The following is a 20,910-nucleotide window of genomic DNA, read 5'->3' on the forward strand; positions in this document are numbered from 1 at the left end:
GGGTTGCCCAGAGAGGTGGTAGATGCCCCATCCCTGGAAACATTCAAGGTCAGGTTGGACGGGGCTCTGAGCAACCTGATCTAGTTGTAGATGTCCCTGCTTGTTGCAGGGGCGTTGGACTAGATGACCTTAAAGGTCCCTTCCAACCCAAACCATTCTATGATAATTTGAAACACATCCAGATGCTATAAAATTCAATATGCAAGCGCAAGAATTGATCATTTCACGAAAAAAAATTACACAAAGGTGCAGAGAAAACAGGTAGCCACAGTAGCCAATCCTTGGGCCAATAGAGAAGTTAAAAACAAACAAACAAAAGTTTCCAGCTAGGTTTAGGGAAAAAAAAAAAAAAAAGAAAAAACCAACTTTACAGAGGAAAGGTGACAGCTGGAAGAACAAATGAACAACAGCTCCACCTCTTGCTGACAAGGACAGAGGATAAAAATTACAGGTAGATTGATGAGCTTACGACAACTGCACACCCGCAACATGAACACTGGCAACAACCAGCCTTCAGAAAGAGGTTGGTATTGCTTTTGTGGAATCATCATTTTGACAGTTATCTCAAATGAGGAGAAGGGAGAAAAGTTGCTATGGAACAGATCTGCATTTCCCCACAGCAGACTTTGTTTAGAAGTCCTATGGCGGGGGCGGGAGGAGGGGGGGTGAGTGTCAAAGTTTTTCAAATAAAACCACTTCCAACTCCAGCAGCCTCCACCTGCATCTCCTGCTATTGAGGTCAGCAGGCTTTTACTTCGGAGTGTTCATCCAGCTTTCACCACAGTAGCTCAACCAAAGCATCTTCAACCTATTTGCTCCAAAGGAATTCTCCTGGTTTCTCTCCTGAGGGAAACCGAATCGATTCTGTAAACTGGAAGCGAGATACTTGCACACAAAGAAATCCTCTGAGTTGTGCTGGCTACACACGCTTACGTTGTATGTGACTTGTACGCTGCACAAGGCTTCTTGCGTGTTTGTTCAGTGTTTCAGCTGGTAGGACTTGCACAGCTTGCAATTTACCACGGTTCATGCAAAGACCATATAAAAATTTAAAGTGTGCTAATTACCACTTAAAAGCCTTCTACTGACCCTCAAGACACCCAAATGACCGTCTACTGGGCACATAACTCTTACATTCTCCTTCAAGAATTGCCCCTGTGTCTACTCTACTCCTGCCTTGGCAGGGCAAGGTTGGGGAGCCGGCAATGACTTAACCGACCACAAGGTACATAAGGCACCACTCTTAAGAACTTGCATTTCACAGATTTTCAGGTTCTGGTAACACCACAACAGACTGTCTTTGCGAGCAACTGAGAAACCTTATTAAGAGTGAGGACAGGGAACAGAAGAAAAGTTCTCAAGAAGTTGGTTAGGAAGAGAAGCTGCAGCAACATGTGGAGGACTCGGTAAGCAATGCAGAGGACATTGTAAATGTTCCCTCAGCCCTTGGCACTCATTACATGCAACCATGTACTGACTGCAAGGCCGTAATGTGCACTTTAACAGCACAGGCATCCTAGGCCACATCTGGAAGAACAGACAATCCAAGACACACCTGGTAAGGGCAAAACCTCCTGTTGAGTCATCTAGAGGAATAGTATCTTGCATCTCAAAGCCCCAAGGCTCACACGCACCATCTTCTTCCACTTCAAACAAGGACTCTTTTCTCCAGATCTGTGAAGTCTGCAAGTATCCAGCATACTGACGCCAGCTGGTACAGCTCTTGGCTTTGCTGAAACACCAGGCCACCGAGTTGAAAAAGGAGATCATAAAGAAGCCAGAGGGCTGCTAAACTGACAGATTAAACTCGCGATACCATACTTAGAATACTAAAAACTTCTGGTCCACACTAGGACTGTTGATGAGACAACAGATCCAGTCTGCTTGACCATGCTACCAATTGTAAAGATCGCAGGGAAGTTGAATAGCTGGAAGTTCGCAAGTGAAGGAACACGCGTCGGGGAGTTCTGGCAAGCTTTCCCAGCTCTGCTGTACAGCAAGTGGAAGGGGGTACCGCCCATAGGCCTCAGGCAGCTAACTAGCTACGGGCAACAGCAGCGGGTAACAAATACAAACCAACATCACTTCTTCACAAAGCAGGGCAAATCTTGTTTCTCCCCACGTATTGGTAACATAACTTGCAGCTGCAGCACTTACACAGATGCCAGACAAAAGGGATAATAAAATATATTAAAAAAAAATCCAATTGGAATGGTTTTAACTTACAAAGATGCTTCTGCATGGTGTGATCTTGATGTACTGCAGCCCCTGAATCTAAAGCTGCTAAAACCCAGTTCCAGTACCTGAGCCCATGGGCCCCCACCACAGTGCAGGCTGGCACTCGCAGAACAGAATTCCACGTCGTAGCAGCAGATCTGTCCACAGCCCTAAGGGACAGGACAATTTGACAATTGCTTTCAGTCTATCAAGCCACTGCATGTCTGCTGTGAAAAACAAATGCTTCAAGAAAAGTGCCGCAGGAGCTGCAAGTGATGTTGGCATGGTGCATATTCTTAGTGCCTGTCAGCACACACCCAGAAACCTGAGGAAAGTTTTCACCGGTGTTTTAAATAACATGAATTAAGATCTGGCTCTCAAACATGCACTATGGTCTAGAAAGCCATCAACTTGAAAGCTACTAGACTCCTGATTTGAAATCAGGATTAATTCATCCTAATTTCCTTGTAAGCTGGAGAAATGAAGTGACTGAGGAGGAAATACATCTTTGCCCGTTTAGGGGAAGTCCTTGAGGCAGTTGCCTATGAAGGAATATAATTTAACCCGCAGGCTATACAAACTTGCTGCCACCATCAGGGAAAAAAATTGTTAAAATACTAGTGCATGCTGCTAAGAAGGACTCTGTACTAGCAGAAAGCTGTTCGGAAGTCCAAAAATCCCCACCCTTCTCTAAACTACGCAGGCAGAAGTGCTAAATACTAACGGAGCGAGCAGCAAACTACATGGAAAGATGTAATGTTACTATGGTGGTGGGCACATACTATGGTGGGCAGGAAGATTAAGAGGCAGTGAACAGAACAGCAGGAGTCTCCAGAAGTGACCAGAGGTGCAGCAATCAGAAAAGGGGAGTAGTCCACACAGCTCCACCCAAACCATGGAGATAAGAAGCGTCGATGTTCTCCCAACCTGCTGAAAGTCCTCTTCCCAGAGAAAACCAGCCCTATGCCACGTCTGCAGGCTACGTTAGGTAGAGCCAGAGGAAGTGGTTGGTTGCAGGTGCCTTAAGAAAGTATTTTCTCCTAGGTGACTTTGTTACCAGATCTACAGCCTAGAAGGCCATTGTAGGAGCTGACTTGGGTACGATGTCCTGAGCAAAAGCTGAGACTGATACCGACACATGACTGGTGGACACCAAGGTGAAGAGCACAGAGAGAACACAAATCTGAACGAGCAGCAAAGGCAACAGTCCTCATGAAACAAAATTGTTGGCACCAAGACTTGGAACTGCAAGCTTACCATTAGGGGCCGTAGGAAGATATAAATGTATTGGGCCCCTGAGAGCAACTGAACTCCTTACTTCCCAGCAAAGCAATACTCAGCTCCCGAAGGTCCCCCACCGATCTCGTCTGTGCAAGGACACTGCTCAAAACTGCAGAATGCTGGTACCAAGGAAGAGCAAGGTAAGTTTCATTTGGGCTTCTTAGAAGAAGCAGCAAGTGAGTAAGGAGACAAGACTATTCCTACAGGATCATTTCAGCCTCCCTTCTCAATCCTCCAGGTGCCCATCTTCTAGCCAGAAGACGTGCAGTTGAAAAAGGTGTCTCTCAAACTAAACAGCAGGCTGTCCACTACCATGGATTAGTATTCAGCTTTGGCAGGATCGCTGTGCAACACGACCCCGAACCAACCTATTTTCTTAAGGCCTCCAGCCAGTAAGAAGTTAAAAGAAAGCCAGAGCTACAGAATTATCATATAAAAGGTCCAAGTAGAAACAAACAGAACTGGTGGCACTAAGACTGTAATCACCATTTAATTCAAATGGAAAGGCTGTCTCATACCGTGACACTCGTATGTACCAAAAGGTTTCAAAAGTTGTATTGCAATTTAAAAAAATCCATCTCGTGCTAGGTTCCACATGTAAAAATCGTATTACTTACAGCTGGTGAAGAGATTTTGAAGAGACTGCAATTTTTTTAATCAAGCATACACAGAGACTTCTGGTTTCAGAAAACTAAGAAGGTTAGCAATTTGGAGATTTAAGTACACTTTAGGTGGCATGGACTGTGGAGCAGGAAAACTGGGCAAAAATTTATTCTAATATACATGACACAGCACAACACAAACCATCAGGTTAGTCTTCTAACCTCTATCAGTGTTTATCACTGATTAAAATTAAAATTAACCTTTTATTAACAGTGAAGACTGCAATCAGTATTTGGAAGGCATCCCACAAAATTGCTAAACTGTTTATTTTCATTGACAAAAACCAAGGTATTATTCTTCTGTGATTTCTTTAATGAAAATATTTATCACACTAACCAAAAATTCTACATAAAATATTTTTAACAAATGTTTTGCTATCCATTGGTTATATACACATTACAGAAATTAAAAAGTCATTATCATTTAATGAAAGAAGGATGAAGCATCTTACATGCTATTCCATATAAAAAACTAATTGGATTAAGGATGGAAAACCAAGTCTAATATCAGAGGTGGATCTGCCAAGGTGGCATCCTCTATCCACTGTGGACTGTATTATTGTACCTGAGGGCTCCCCAATTCCCCTGGTGCTGTTCCTTGCCCATTACATACTGCATTTTTACATTCTTTATCCGACACCATGCAGCTTCAATAATTCCTCTACAAAATACTAGTCTGCCAACAGCACTGTCCGAGAGCAACACCCAGAGGCTAAATATATTGCTACAGCAACTCTACACATTTTGACCTGTTTCTTTCTGAGAAGAAAGGAAAACCTTCAAAGATAAGCAACAATTTCCTGTTAAAAAAAAAAAAAAAAAGCTGACAAAACTCTTTCAATGGTAACATTAACAGCAAAGTGTTGCAGGCAAACAAACCCGCTCATGAAAATCACACCTTTACAGCTATTGTGAACAAAGTTTAAGAACAGATGATATATACACACACTTACGTACAGCAAATAAGCAGCAGTTTTTGCAAATGCATGTGTATAGATAGTATTTTGGTTTGCAGCAGCACTGCAAAGGAGCAAGTAGAAGGATGCCTGCTCTCTAGAAAGCCAATTGCATTTTTCAAATGCAAAAAGACAGAAAGGAGGCAGGCTGCTCTCCATTTCCTTTACTAGTTATCAAAGCAGTACTTTTTTTTTTTCCTTAAATCTTGAAGGCAGTTGCTGTAGGAACAACTTGTCTATGCAATAACAAAAAACCTCCAGCATAAAGGTAATACCCTAGAGCATCTTTAAGAGGAACATGTTATCCGGAATCACAGCAAGAAGAGGGATAGAAAACTGGATACAAAACCAAGTCACTAAAGCTTCATCTTAAAGATCTCTGGCATCTAACAAGACTATTGTCTGTAAATTTAAAGCTTACATAACAGACAAAGAAAAAGGCTGACAAACTAAGAACATAATCAGTAACACCATACTTATACCCCCAAACACTTATTTAGAATAAAATGTACTTAAAAGAAAATGCAGTGAAGATTGTATAATCACAAAACATGACTGCACCAACCAAACCTTTTATATTTTGAGATTTCAGATCAGGACAATGATTTCAAAACCAAACAAAAACAGAAGTCTCCATCAAACGCCTGATGGAAAAGTTCCTCATCTATTGAGTAGAGCTTGCTCCGTTCTCCTCAGTTAATCGCATTTTTTTTTTTTCATCTGTCTTCTCAGAATCATGTTCTTCACGTGGCTTGGGGTCTTCACCTAGTTGTGGTGAAACTGGAATCACATCAACTACAAGGAAGCAATCATCCCTCAGCACCTGCTCAGCTGTCAGTCTGTTACAGCAGAACAAATTCAGGAGAAGAGATTTAACTTTATCATCCTACAAACAGAGGGAGAAGGATTTCATCAGTAAGCAAAACAAACTCGATTACAAGTAACAACCAAGTATTTGATGAACACATCTCATCAGTGCTTAAGGCCCAAAGCCCTCACAAAAGGTTGTACCATAGCATTTCCAATGGTCAGCAACACTTGACAGTCGTAGGGCTCATTAACAACAAAATAAAAGCAAGAGTTCAGCATCAGGTCTGCCAATCTGGTGCCAGCAGATTTCACAGAAGAGCGTGAGTTATTATATTTTAAAATACCAATTAACTGAACTACTATGAATTAGAGAAATACTGAAGTTGGTCTTCCTACTGAGAAGGAACAGAATAGGTGCCACTCACCTTCTACAACTTCATCTTTTAACTTTTGTCATATTGCTTTATGTCTCTACAAGAGCACAGGAAAAAAAAAAAAAAAAAAGAAAACCAGAGTAATGGGCTCTAAATCAACAGCAGCTATTTTGCTATTAAGCCATCACTTACACTTAGGCTCCTTGGATTTATCAGAAGGGATTATGTGCCTAAATTCTTAGCACATTAACAGTGCTAGACTCCATACGCAAAAAACACAGCTGCTACATATATGCATAAACATCAGCCACTGAAGGAGGAAGAGCACACACTGGATTTGGACAAGGGGACTGCAAGAAAAAAAAAAAATAATCTCAAATGCTGATCTAGAGATCTAGATTACCAAAACTCAATGGGAACAGACTCTTTCCATAAGAAGGCTTGCTTGTTCACCGTCTCCAAGCCAGCAACACCTCTGACTGGGGTCAATAAAACAGCAAAGCACAAGATACCTGTACACCTCTCACCTATCCCCATTTCACCCGGACAGAAGAAACACTGTGATGCAAAGGAATGTACAGATGCAGTCAGAAACTTGAAGACAGAAACAAGCAGACAATTTCCAACTCTTCCACTAATTATCAGAGCAATTCTGGAGAATTAGCCACTCCCAAATAATCTGAAATCTGGATGGAAAGATGAGATCTGAAAACTGTTGATCTTGTAGGCATAAAGGATTGTTAAACATTTATAAAACATTTAAAATGCTCGAAGGAAAATCTCTAGTTAAGAAGATCAAAACATGTGCAATGAAATACAGGAGCGAACCACGACTACACACTTCCTCTGCAAAATTCAAAGCGAAGAAAGTCTGAGCATTTAAAGAGCTTGAAAAGTTTTGTATTTGCGTTTTTGCATTTCATGACACTATCAAATGTCTCTAAACAACAAATACCCCTTCTCACACTAAGGAAACTGAAAATTGATTCCACAAGGGATACTCCTGTAGGACAACATTTCATCGTGTTTAATCCATTTCATTGCGTTTGCTCTTATTTACTTTTTTTTTTTTTAAATATGCAAAACTGGATGCTGAAACACACCAAACACTGAAGCTTGGCATGGCTAAATGAGTGGCTACAAGACCTTATCTCTAATCTTTGCTTTTCCTCAACAGCTAGCTAACATTAATATCCCTGTTTTAAAGCTTAATGTTAGTTTCCTGTGGCAATTTTACATTTGCTGAAAACAACAAGAATTTTACTAGTTGCAAGTGTGCGATTCCTCTGGGCACGAGACGGAGATGGAAGGGAAATTACCAGCCTGTCAAGAGCCTGCAGATGGGCATGGAGATTAATTCTGAATAAGCTGATTATAGATAAAGCACTTAAAAGCAAAATATATTTTCCCAAGAACTGGGACAAGGATTAACAGCCAGAGGTCTAAAAGATTTCCCAAGAAACAGCTGGAGGATATTTATTAGTATTACATTTCTTAGTAAAAGCCTCATGTATGTTCCTGTGCACTGCAGGCAGCACAGATTGCTTTCCAGCAGACTTTGGTGGTTGGTGCACGCGCATGCACATGTATCCAGGATGAATCCTTAAAAACTGCCAGTGATGATATACTGATGAGGACTCTATCACCTGACAAGGTCAAAAATCAAATGCTGCTTCTTTTCATCAGGGAAAAAAGTTAAAGAAACTTGCTCTTATTGAAAGCTGTAAAATGAATTAATCCCTGCTAACAACAATAATTGCTAAATTCATTAATTGTCCTTGAGATATAGGCAGCTGTTTGCACTTCAGAAGATACCTGCTACAGAAGAACACAGAAGTACACTACCCTGAAACTGGCTGTTTAAACTTTGATTTGCATACTTCAGACCTTATTTGTAAAACATTATCACAGCAGAAATTTTATGGAAAACAGAAGTGGACCAACTCCTGTTTTTAATGTCCCAAGAAATTTTTTCTACTTCCTTGAACAATTAAGATTCCCTTATGCATGAGAGAAAGTTAGGTTTTTCAGTATCTGAGGATTATTATGCATAATCCTGAATGACGCGCTGGGTAGACAGTTCTGTACAAGTTTTGTGGAATACATTTAAAACCCCCTAGTTAGCCCTAATGATGAATCATGAAGTACTGAACTTCTTTCCTACAGTATTGTGCATTTCATGAGACTAATTTAATTTTTAAAAAGAAACCAAGCAACTATAATGAGAGATAACGAACACTATTGAGCAGGGAGGTGATCCTGTAAAATGCTGCATGTTTTATTCTTTTGTTTTCCATGGTAGAGTCATACTGGAAATAATTTTTCAGAGGGATTTTAGATAGACAGTTCTGTGCTTTATCAGTAATGCTTTCATCACTGGAGAACATTGTTGAAATGAAGTTATTAAAAGACACACTGTAGAGAGAAGAGTCATCTAATAAAACAAGATTATTTACAGTACTGCGCTATGCAGTGATACACAAGCTACCCTGCCTGGACACCGGAATCACTACAGCTATGTTAGTCTGGTACTATATCATGACAGTTTCTTAACCTGAACACAGTAAACGGGATATGTTAAGCTCAGTATGAACACAACTCTAGTAAATCTAGATCAATTTTAACCCCATGCTTTCCCAGGTTTTTCTCCACAAAGCAGGCAAATCATTAATGCACAAGTATAATCAACAGGGAGGGATTTATTATTAGGGCTTCTTTTGCCCTTGACAAGACAACCCAAATTTATCTGACCAACAGCAACACCACTGCTTTGTTTTCTACTTTTCCATTTAAAGTATTTTTCTACTTTTCTGGAAAATATGGGGATTAACCTCTAACTCTTCCCTATATTCCTTAGAAACTTCTATCCATAACCTAAGACTTCACTTAAAAGCTAAACAGAGTCACCTGCCTGCAGGTTTTTTTAATGACAGTCTAAGGCTTGATTTAAGGAGTTTCATGGCCTTCTCAAATCTAGATAAAGCAGTAAGCTCTCACTTAAAGTAAGATCAACAGAATATGCATGATATGAGAAATAGTCCATACAGATTAAAACACACAAGGGTAATCCACTCAGGGGAGATGCGAGGGGCACAGGACAAGAAGAGAGCAGTCAGTAACCAGAGAGGCAGAAGTGCAGCAAAAAGTACGACGCAGAAACCAGTCTGGGAAGGCTAGCGATTTGAAAAAGGGCCATAAACCTCCCAGTGAATTTCTTTAAACTATATATGATGGCATGTCTTTTGTTATTCCAAATTTTATAAGAAGGAAAAGGAATTGCCTGTAGCAAAGGTAGAAGAGGTTGAAAGCAGGCAAGAAAAAAGGTCTTAACTCTTGGCCAGAAGGCTGAAAGCTTATGGGAAAAGAGAGTTACACTAGAAAATAAACCCAAGAAAAGACAGGTAGGTGCTCAGGTAACTAAGGCACACAGAGATAAGGCCAAAAAATTATCTGCTTATGATTAACATCCAAGAGAGAGATAAGTTAGCAAAAGATTGACTTCAAAGTTGGAGACCTAAGTTGGGAAGCATGAAGGCACGCGGGTCTACTTCTTATTCTCAAAGAATCACTGAGACACTGGGCAAGGATAAGTTTCAAGAAAGGGACTGAAAATAGAGTTCAAGGTGACAACAGTTGCTGGCATACAGGAGACAGAGAACAACAGTTGAGAGTAGAAAGAATGAAAGCAGTCACACAAATTCGTATCATGGCAGGGTCCACTTAAATCTTTGCATTTGCTTCAGACGCATAGGAAAGTTTATGTTTCATACACACACAAAAAAAAACCCACCCACCAAACAAAGACTAAAGGGCACAATACACTTTTACAACCGCATTTAAGTGGTTAAAATGGAAGTTGGCTGTTTTATTAATGCTCAAACATTGTGCAATCATTATGTAGGAAGACAGATGAACAAAGTCAACTTCCCTGACTTTGGAAAAGACAGGTTCCTAATTCAAATACCTCCTTTGAGGCTGAATCTCAATGACTTACTCCCCAAGTCTGTAACTTGGTGTCATGCAATTAACTGTTACCTGTGAAGAAGTTGCTCCTCCTGAGGTCAGAGTTAAATATTAAGAAAACTCTGGGGTTTTCTACCTTCTCAAACATCATTTTATTTATGCATGCTGTTTAGATTTATCCAAATAGTCAATTAAGAACATTTTCTCAACCCAGGAATTGCAATCAAATGCTTGACTTTTGAAAAAAAAATTATCGATTAACCACCTCTAAACAAGAGCAGCCTAATCTTGCTCATCTGACAATTAACATACCATGACAACCACATCCACCTCAGGTGTTCCATCTTCTTTTATGCCAAACTCCTGGTTCTGAACACAAAGCTGTAAATGAAAAGATACATAATGCATAACACTGGTGGGTTTTTTCCCCTTTAGTTTAACAAAACCAAACATCAGTCCAGGAGATTCCAGGTTTCAAGTGAAAATGGATTGTTACAGGAAAACAGCAGGGAGAGGCTTTTTTCCTAACTTCACAGTAGGGTAAAATATGCAAGGGGCTCAAGTTCCCCTTAGACAGAAACAAAGGGAAAAAAAATTACTATCAGAAGAAACTTTTAGAGGTCAAAAGAAATAGACTTTTAAAAATATGACTCTGTCCTGGTTTCAGCAGGGATAGAGCTAATTTTCTTCTTAGTAGCTCATATAATGCTGTGGTTTGGGTTTAGGATGAGAATAATGTTGATACACTGATGTTTTGGTTCTTGCTAAGTAGTGCTAAGCTGTTGCTAAATAGTTGCTAAGTAGTGCTTATACTGGTCAAGGACTTTTCAGCTTCCCCTGCTCTGCCAGGTGCACAAGAAGCTGGGAGGGAGCACAGCCAGGGGGGCTGACCCAGACTGGCCCCAGGGCTATTCTATACCGTATGATGTCATGCCCAGTATGTAAACTGGGGGAAGAAGGAGGAAGGGGAGGACGTTCAGAGTGATGGCGTTTGTCTTCCCAAGTAACCGTTAGGCTTGATGGAGCCCTGCTTTCCTGGAGATTGCTGAACACCTGCCTGCCGATGGGAAGCAGTGAAGGAATTCCTTGTTTTGCTTTGCTTGTGTGCACGGCTTTTTCTTTCCCTATTTAACTGTTCTATTTTATTTTAATTCAATTATTAAACTGTTCTTATCTCAACCCACGAGTTTTCTCCCTTTTACGGTTCCGATTCTCTCCCTCATCCCACCAAGGGGGAAGTGAGCAAGCAGCTGTGTGGTGCTTAGTTGCCAACTGGGGTTAAACCACGACAGACTCAAAGTCCATGCCCAAACTGTATGTTTAATTATACAATCCTCTTTAAGAAATGCCGAGGGGTAAGTGCACTCCAACAGACAAACGTGACCCCCGTACCCACAAAGAAAGTAAAATTTCCCTAGTCTTTACTATTGCCTAGAACCATGCCCGACTACAGCACTTTTCAAAACCCTGCCCGCAGGTTAAGCTGAAAATGCCTCTATTCTGAACAATTACATAGACAGCAAAAGGAAGCAGGTGTTTGGTCAGTGGCTCTTGTGTTTGGCTCTTGTGACACATCGGCAGAGAACTCGGAAGACCACTGTCTCAATTTTAGAAGTGGCACTGCTGTTTAATGAGGGAGAACACGATTTCAGATGCCCAACATGAAACTGGCAACTGTTGAATATAATACTAATACTTGAGCTAAAATTTTCCATCGAAAACAACACTAAGTCCGAGCTGGAGATGAGTGGATTAATCTGAAATTCAGCTGGCAAACTTGGATGAGGTTTCGGAAGAATACCGATCTTGCTGCATCCCAGATATTCTCTTCAAGAAGAGCCAGCCATTAGTAAAACTGCCTTTTTTTTGGTTTTTTGGGTGGTTTTTTTTTGGTGGGTTTTTTTTTTGGTGTTGTTTTGGGTTTTGGGGGGTTTTTTTGTTTGGTTGGTTGGTTGGTTTTTTTACTCATTTCTACTTGTAAAAACCTTTTTTCTAGAACTGATGAGCATCTGAATAGTGTACTGAAACCGTTCTAACTAAACCGTAACACATTAATAAACATCTATGATATTAAGCTACACTTCAGTTTATCTGTTTCAGCAGAAAAATTGCTTAATTTTAAGCAACTGCTTCCTAAATTGGGAATAAAGCATAATGAAAAGTGACTTTTATATGAACCATCTTCTCAGCACAGGTAACTGACAGTGGCTAACTATCAACTTGCAGTTTATGTCTCTGTTAGGAAGTGGTTTTAAAACGCCACGGCACAGAAGCGATTACTGAAGCCCTCACTGCGCAGCTGATGGAACTGCCAGTGTTTCCCAGGAAGACCCCCACGTACCTGGAGCTCCGACTGGCACTCAGTGAACCAGTTCTAATACACGAAGTGCTCACGCAAAATCACTGCCTGGGAACGTCAGAACTTGCTGGGTAGCTTGTGGCTTTTCAAGTCTGGGAGATTTGAAGTTTTCCCGTTCAGACCACATGGCACTGACACCCTGAGTTGGGGAGGCAGCAATACAGTGCCAGAAGACAAACAGGAGATGGAGGAGATGCTGTACAACATACCACCTAACACGGGAAAGTAGATTGCTGTCTCCTCCCTGGCACAACATGCGCTAAGAAACAAAACACCTATCTAAGCACTGTTGCCAGCAACAAATCATGACAGTCCCATCCTTGCCTTCATCTTCTCTCTCTTTTGATTTGGGTAATTCCTCGGGGCAAGACCACAAAGAGAAGACAAAAAGGCTCACAAGGAATAACTGGGAAGTGCAGTAAGAACTGACAATCCACAGCATGAGAAACAAAAGCACAATTTTTGTTCATATTTACTATACAAATTACATTGTATATTCTACAGGGGGGAAAAAAAAAGTTACCGTCTTCTGCCCATAATCGTAACTCCCATTCATTCCACACTTACCACTCAGCTGAAAAGATGAATACTTATTTTGCCAAAACAGTTCAAAGCAGAAGTTGAAGAGAACATTTATTGCTCTTTATAAGCCTGCTACAGTTCCATAATATTACTAGAAATTCTCCCACAAGCCATAACATACCCAGAACAGGAGGCAGCCATAAGCATACATGTCAGAGGCTGGAGAAGCTGGCTGTCCCATTTTCAGCTCAGGAGAAACTAAGCTCAGGGTACTGACAACCATAGTGTTTGCAGCAGCACGTTGTTCCTATGGGGAAAAAAACTGTACCCATCATTTCAAGCAAGACCAACAGCACATCGAAGCAGATGTATCTCCCTCTCCCTTTTAATATGGCAGACAACTTTACCACAGAGTTCTAAGCTGACCCAGACTGAAATGTAAAGTCCTCCTTTACTGATCAAAAAAAAGTGGTGCATAAAGGAAAAAAGAGATAACGTCACACATCTATCACCTGTAACTGTAATAGAAGAACAGGGATGGCAGATTTTACTCCATACTAGAACTATTAAAGCTCATAAGGTGGTAAAGAATACAAATTTCAAAACTTCTCAAATTAGGGGGAAAAAAAAAAAAATCACAAATATTAAAAGACATTTGGCACCATTTTGGAGAACTTTAGAACTAAAGTTCAGTTCTGCCAGCTTTCCTATTTTTTCTTCTCTGCCTTTCTGGTCTTTACCTGAAACTAGCTGCTTCCTCCCGCCTGGTTTCCAGCATATTTTAGGACTGTCTACTGTCAAAATAAAAGCTAGACCCTGAGTTTCTATCCCCCTCCATGACAGCAGCCAGCACCAGCTAGAGCCAGACTGGAAAAGACTAGTCTCCAGGCTGCCAAGAGTACTCAGTAACACATCAGTTACCAGCTCCACTCACGCATTTGTGCTCATGCAGAAAGCACAAGCACGGAGCAGTACTGACACCCCTACAGAGAAGGCACAAACTGGATCCAGGCTGTGAACCACGGGTGGAACTTTCCTGCTCTATCACACATGAGCTGCTCATTTCTGCACAGCCCACCCCTGCAGGGAGGAGTAAAGAGAGGGATAGTCTTCCTCAGCTCTTGCCATTTTCACAATGACACCATCTGTACTGAGTATGACCTTTCAGAAAATTCAGCTGCCAAAAAATTTTAAAGCATCTCTCTTTATCATGTTGAAAATTGAAATTTGTTTCAAGGGAAGCACATCTTGCTATCCAAACATTTGACAACCTTCATGAGATTAACAGACAATGTATTTCCGAAGCAGAAATAAGTTCTCAATGAAACTTACTTTTCTTTATGTTTATTATATTAATATGACATATTACTATATTACTATTAAAAAAATTAAACAAGCATGAAGCAGACCTGTAGCACAAAAATGTTTGAGCTCAAACAACTTGAGTTTAGAAAGTCAAAAGGTGACTACAGAAGAGATACCATTATTGGAGACTTTGCTATGCAAATACAATGAATAGTAAGAAAATAGCTTGTGTTCCTAAAGAACATTAGATTTTCCCCAAGAACAACTATGGAATTCTTTATTATAGAAACTGAGGACTAAATCAGAAGTACATATAAATACAGGTCTATGTAGGCAACATGTAAATCCTGTTAATTTACCAAATACTGCGACAGATTAAAACACATACTAGAACCCCATTACCTACGAAACAGAAAGGCAAAGATTTCATACGAGCTTGACTAGTCCTTCTTCAAACATGAGTTCTTACTCTCAGCTCTTATGATGCTGATTACCATTAAATATACAAGACAGACAGCCAACAAACAACTACTGCAACTTCTCTTTTTTTGTTCCACTATTTTGCTTAACCAGAGCCCACACTCAGTAATTCTTTTTTTCCCCTCCAAGATTAGATTGCGTTTACAAAAACTTCAATAAGACTCAAACTGCCCAGCCCTATTCAGAATATGAAACAGGAGTCTCACTGCTAAGCACAACATTTATCAATAAATCTTTTAAATTGCAAACACAGTTGTCTGTTTTGATACATAATTCTGACAAAAAGTCAATAAAGTATTTTTTTTTTTTACCTCTGATTTTGTGAAATCAAAGTCTCCAACAATTCCTTGTTTTCGATTCACAGCAAAAACATTATTTCCATGCAGAGATCCATGTACTATATTAGCTCCATGCAATGTTTGTAGACCTTGGGCCACTCCTTTCATCACTTTTAATGCCTCCTAAGTATTTCATTTGGGTGTTTATTACAAAGTTAGATATGGAAAAAAATAAAGCACAGTATCAAGTAAGTTTCTATCCAGAACTAAGACTTTTTGTTTAAGCTTTGTACACATTCAAAGTTCATGCCAATTCTGTTCTATGAAGTCTGGATTAATTCCCAGTAAGATTATTATGACTTGCACAGCCAGGCAGAAAAAAAAAATGCAGTCACCAAGTAACAAATCACTAACAGGAAAAAATATGGGAGGAGAAAACAAACAAACAAACAAAAAAAACCCCAAAAACATGCAACTTGGATCTTTACAAGTAGGTCCCAGTCAGCAAACAGAAGCTTCAAGTCATCAAACAGAACTAGAGACAAAATTGTATTGGCTTCTAGCTACTGCTTCTTTGAGAAGGGATGACTATCCAAACTGCCTATACACTGCATGGGAAGGAGGGAAAGGAAAAGGAGGGGGATAAAGTAAGGGATGGGGGGGGCAGAATGCACACACAAGAGTCCCCTGAAACTTCAATACAGGAATGCCTGCCCCTGAACATCTAACATTTGCAACTCCAGTACTTTTAAAATGTACTAGTAATAGGGCTGAGGCATTAATTTCAATAAAAGAAAAAAAAGGAAAAAGTGTATCCAAGCAAAATCTCTTTTTAAAAGTTTCAAACTGCTGCCTGACCAGATGCTACGAATGCCAGTCAAGCTATCCTGTGCAACTCTGTACAGTCACTATCAGCCACCAAAGGAAGTACACTGGTGAAACACCATCAGCATCATAAGATACAGCGAAACAATTAGAGTTCAGTTCAAAAACATACAAAATAACATGCTGATAGTCTGAGTAGTTATACTTACTTCTAAAGTTAAAGGTGTATCAGCCTGTAAAGCGCCCAGACTTGCTCCTGGGTAGTATGGGACCATTAAATATACCAAAGGATCAGACTTCAGCAACAAAAAAAAAGGAAAATAGATTGTTTCAAATAACAGGAATATTGGGAAGTTTAACATGCACTAGATGTGTGATAAATCAATTCATTATGTTTAATAAGTAGACAGTTTATCTGAACTCAGAAAAGAAATATTTTTCTGACTCAATGCTCCAACTTAGAATACGTTAAAGCTTTAAGGTCTAACCGCAAGTCTTTCAGCTTAAACCAGAAATCAAGATCATCAATTTGAATCTTGCCTTGCAAAAAAGAAGGAACAACAGTTGCAATAATCCAGATTTCTCCTTCTGCTGATCCCAAACTCTGTGATACTTGGCAACTCTTTCTATCACTTTGGCTTCTGAGCTTACATCTACAGAGTATCCCTTAAAAACAAAACAGATAACCAAGCTATTACTCCTAATGCCTGTAACATTATTGCATTAAACTTTTTTTTTAATTTAAGAAATGCGTATTGTTAGATGCCATCAAGTAACTTCCTCTTCTACTTAACACAAAACTCAATTCCAACTGTCATAGACTGTTCCCATATTTTCTTATTAACTCTTAGAAAGTCTCTACCAACAAAACAGGGAGCGTGCCTCTAATCTGAGATTTAAGTAAGCCAAGCAAAAGCAAGAAGAATATTTACAACCATGCCTCTCCTAATACTACATCCCCTGGTTTCTCAATTGCTAGCAGATTGGTAGAGAAGCAGAGCAAGGGAAAAGCAGCACTTCCTGAAATTTCTCAGTGAAATCATCAGGAAGACAAACCAGCATCTGCAAAAAAAGACAGGAGTAATGAACAGGAAAAAAGGTCCCCCGGATACCAGAAAGAACAGACAGCAGAGGGGAAGCACTGCTCCCTACAGCAGTCCTCAAAAGAAGTGAAAAAAATCAGTAAGCAACATGGAAGCAATCCAGAAGGAAAACAATGTTTTCACATTCTACAGGCCCTAACCAAAAAATTTGCCTCAGAAAAGGGCTGTTAAACATAGGGATATGAAAGGAACAGGAGAGTTCATTCAGAATCAGCACGTTAACAAGCCAAGGCCTCACCTACAGCACTAACTGAAAGCCAGTGCCAACATTACCTTTAAAAGAACCTTCTGGCCCTGAATTTCTGAACACACTAAAGGTCGCTTCGTGCTCAGCTCCTTCATGGGCTCAGCATCCAAAAGGTCTCGCTCCAGGCTGCATGTCAGAAGTCCACCAGAGTTCTGAAGCACATGCACACACAGATATCCAGGGTAAGTGCACAGCATTTAACAGCTGGTAAGATTCAGAGGCTTCGACTACCTCTCCTCTTCCTCAATCAACTTAGCAAAGCACAAAAACAGTTGGGACATGTTAAAAAGTTAGAGCATCTGTTACCAAGAGGCTGGCCATGATGAGGCAGCTAATGAAATGCATTCCTTGAACATCCCCCAGAAGAGGGCGAGAAGGAGGAAGACCACAACAAACAACATTCAGGGTGTATGTCCCCCAAATGGACAGAAACTGTGAAGAGCATTGTTGTTGCAGAACCTTGACAGTGCCCGAAACAGTAACTGACAGTGCATTCAGATACAATCTCTGCTTACCATATAGTTTAGAATTCCTGCTTCTGGATAAAGAAGTGGTAATTCAGGGAACCATTTCTGCACCAAATACGCAAGCTTGTCCTAAATGAAGGAAACAAGGACCACAGCTTCAGGTCACTAGTTTCTGACACACATAAATATAGACTGACATTTGCAATGTATACCCAGGCCATTCAAACGTACATTGACCATAACTGTACCTCCTTCAACAACATCATTCAAAGTAACACTGCTATTTGCTTTAAGGGAAAAAAAAAAAAAAAAGGAAGGAAAAAAAATAAAGGCCAACACACACAACATGAATACAGCAGTTCAATATGGACATATTTTTGAAAACTCTGAGGGTGGGTAGTGTTAAGGCCCCAATAGGCCATGCACTATCACAGAAAACATTTCATCTTTTCTACAAGAGGCTTTAGTAGGCCTAAACAAAGGAAAACAACTTCACTACGGGTAAGTGGAGGAAGACAGAAATCAAGCAGTAACACAGACCAGGCCAGCATCTCATGCATCTCCAGACCCCACACAGCTGTAATGCTGCAAGGTAACTATTACACACAAATGTTACGCCTGCAGAGGTAGGTATATCACCACCACAAATCCTGGTGCCCTTCTATTCACTCACAAGGCAACCATTTCTGATTCTTCTCTCCATATAGAGGACTTGGAGAAAGGGTGATCTTCCTCACTTCAGGATGAAAGCCAGTTGTAACCTAGTCATAAGGAAACAGTTCCCCTTCTTGCAAGAAATACAGTCTTTCTTCAGCAACTGAGCTCACACTTTCACCTGCAGCTCTTCTGGGTTGAAAACTACACCTCACATTTTTTTCTCACTTCACCCTCTTATAGAGGGCAAAAGGGGGGAAGGTATGAAGAAACTATGTTCAAACAGAGATAAAACTGATCAGCCTCCGTGCCTTCTCCCATAGGTTTCAGCAAAAAAGGGCCATCCTAACATTCAACGCTGTAAAAACTACATCTTTTATTTTACCCAGAGCACACATGAAAGCAACTGAAATGCAGAAGTGCCTCATACAGGTTTGTTTTAGTTGCCTAAGTAGTTTAATACTTACATATTCTTCTTGTTCTTTGGATATTTCCTGAAGAACCCTATTTCGCAGATCAGCAATTTCCTCTTTTATTCCTGTCATTTCAAACTCACTGTACTCATCAGACTGCATAAGGAATAGCAAAGTTGGTGTATAATTCTCATTCTGCTATTATACCAAACAACAGTAACCTACTATATCAGGATTAAAAAACAGCTTCCATATCACCATTCTGGAGTTGACCGTATTCTCAAATGTGCATTTTACTCTGTCTCCTTCCTGGAAACCCAAAAGAATCTCTTAAAACCTAATCACTGAGAAAGGTGTTCCCTTTATTTATGTGACAGATCAAACGTTCTAGCCCTTTGCCTACTTGTTTCCTAAGTCAAAGAGCATTTTTTTTTTTTTTAAATTAGCTGATCACATATAATTGTAACAGCAACATCATTCATCTACCAGCAATGCCAGGTTACATAATTAATTCACTTTTTTCTCCCATAAGCAGGCATTTTCCTCATGTCACCTCATTATTCAAGAATCCTTTTCCCAATGGGTTTCATTAGTGTGTCTCATTTTAAATCCCTCTTGGAAGCGTACTGCCCCTTTACAATGCTTACAGAGACACACATGCAGATTCTTTTTTTCCTTAAGCATCACCAGAATAACTAATGTGCGATCAAACAAACAGCACTGAAGCTGGGGTAATATTTACATTCTTTGGACTTCTCTGAGGGGTAGTGGGGAACCCTGAAAACTAGAACAGACATTGACTTCTGTCACCAAAGGGGAGGTACATGCATTATTAACAAAGTAAAAACTTAAAGTAATCACACAACCAGCATAGTAAAAAGAGCTGGACAAAACTGCTCATGCTGTGAACAGCAACTGTCACCAGAGGGACTTAGTTAAAAGCACAGTGCCATGGCTGGAGACTGAAACAGGAAAGTGGCTATGTACCGACTTTTTTTTTTTTTTTTTTCTTTTTTTTTTTTTTAAGCCATTCAGGCTTGGTCTCAGGGGCCTGTAAAACTTTCACAGTTACAGGCAAAATTCAGGTCAGAAAACACAAACTGTTCTACATAGTTACCACTTACTTGGAATAGACAAAATTGATGTTTCTAAACCAATTTAAAAAACAACAGACAAAACCAACAACACTGTAACATTTTCATACTTCCTCAAAGTTGTTCTTTGCAACCAGCTTCCACCTTAACTGGGCCTTTAAGCTTTTCACAGTTTTCTTAATTGATAATAAGTTATTAATATCAGGTCTTCTATTCAGCCATTCCTCAGCCTGTTTTTTGAACTATGAGGAAAAGAAAGTAAAAAAAAAAAAAAGAATCAGAAAGTGTTCAAGCATTCTATTTTAATATGCTTTAGTCCAATGCATTAGAGAAACTGCCTGAAGCCTATTTGAATTCAGCTTTTCAAGGTCTTTCCCCACAGAAGAGGGTTTTTATTGTGTTTCATTTTAATTAACAACCTTCTGGAAAACCAACATTCTATTTGAAGCTCAATCCCCTTAAGTTACATAACTACTGATTTGTAATGAAACCAGAAATTCCAGCTTCCACAGCTTTATTTTTTAAAAAAGTATCTTTGTATTTAACAGAAATGAAGCATTGGCTGAGGTAATGAACAACTGCAATTCTCAAGCTTTAACCCAACCAGTCTCTCATCGCCAATATACTCCTAGAATTTCCTTATAAAAAGATAAGAGGACATCTTTCAAAAAGAAATTATGTCAGAAATGGTTACTAGTATAGATCAGCATGACAGAAATAAATAAGGCATAAACTCACCTCAACACTGGCCAAGTACCTGTTCTGTATGACAGTGATCATACTTTGCTCCTGACGAAGCTTATGTATAACTTTATTGTAAGCACTCATAATTATTCCCTTCTCTGCTTCATCATGCTCCTGGATTGAATTACACAGAGGGAGATTAAAGATTGAGAGTTG

At 39.9% G+C, this 20,910-nt stretch overlaps 1 protein-coding gene across 1 annotated transcript in view; it reads right to left on the reverse strand.

Moving 5' to 3' along the window:
* Window positions 1-5,780: 5,780 nt before the first annotated feature.
* Window positions 5,781-20,910, reverse strand: part of STK31 (serine/threonine kinase 31) — a gene marked incomplete at both ends in the record, with an annotated part of 40,922 nt that continues 25,792 nt past the window's right edge. Inside the window, 11 exons of the mRNA XM_082329501.1 lie at window positions 5,781-6,002; window positions 10,576-10,644; window positions 13,326-13,451; window positions 15,241-15,390; window positions 16,242-16,328; window positions 16,573-16,698; window positions 17,409-17,534; window positions 17,898-17,978; window positions 18,971-19,072; window positions 20,121-20,252; window positions 20,749-20,868. Of these exons, the coding sequence (XP_082185627.1) occupies window positions 5,781-6,002; window positions 10,576-10,644; window positions 13,326-13,451; window positions 15,241-15,390; window positions 16,242-16,328; window positions 16,573-16,698; window positions 17,409-17,534; window positions 17,898-17,978; window positions 18,971-19,072; window positions 20,121-20,252; window positions 20,749-20,868 (1,341 nt within the window). The remainder of the gene's footprint in view (window positions 6,003-10,575; window positions 10,645-13,325; window positions 13,452-15,240; window positions 15,391-16,241; window positions 16,329-16,572; window positions 16,699-17,408; window positions 17,535-17,897; window positions 17,979-18,970; window positions 19,073-20,120; window positions 20,253-20,748; window positions 20,869-20,910) is intronic.

Source organism: Platalea leucorodia (assembly GCF_965183815.1).
Source record: "Platalea leucorodia genome assembly, chromosome: 1".
NCBI lineage: Eukaryota > Metazoa > Chordata > Aves > Pelecaniformes > Threskiornithidae > Platalea > Platalea leucorodia.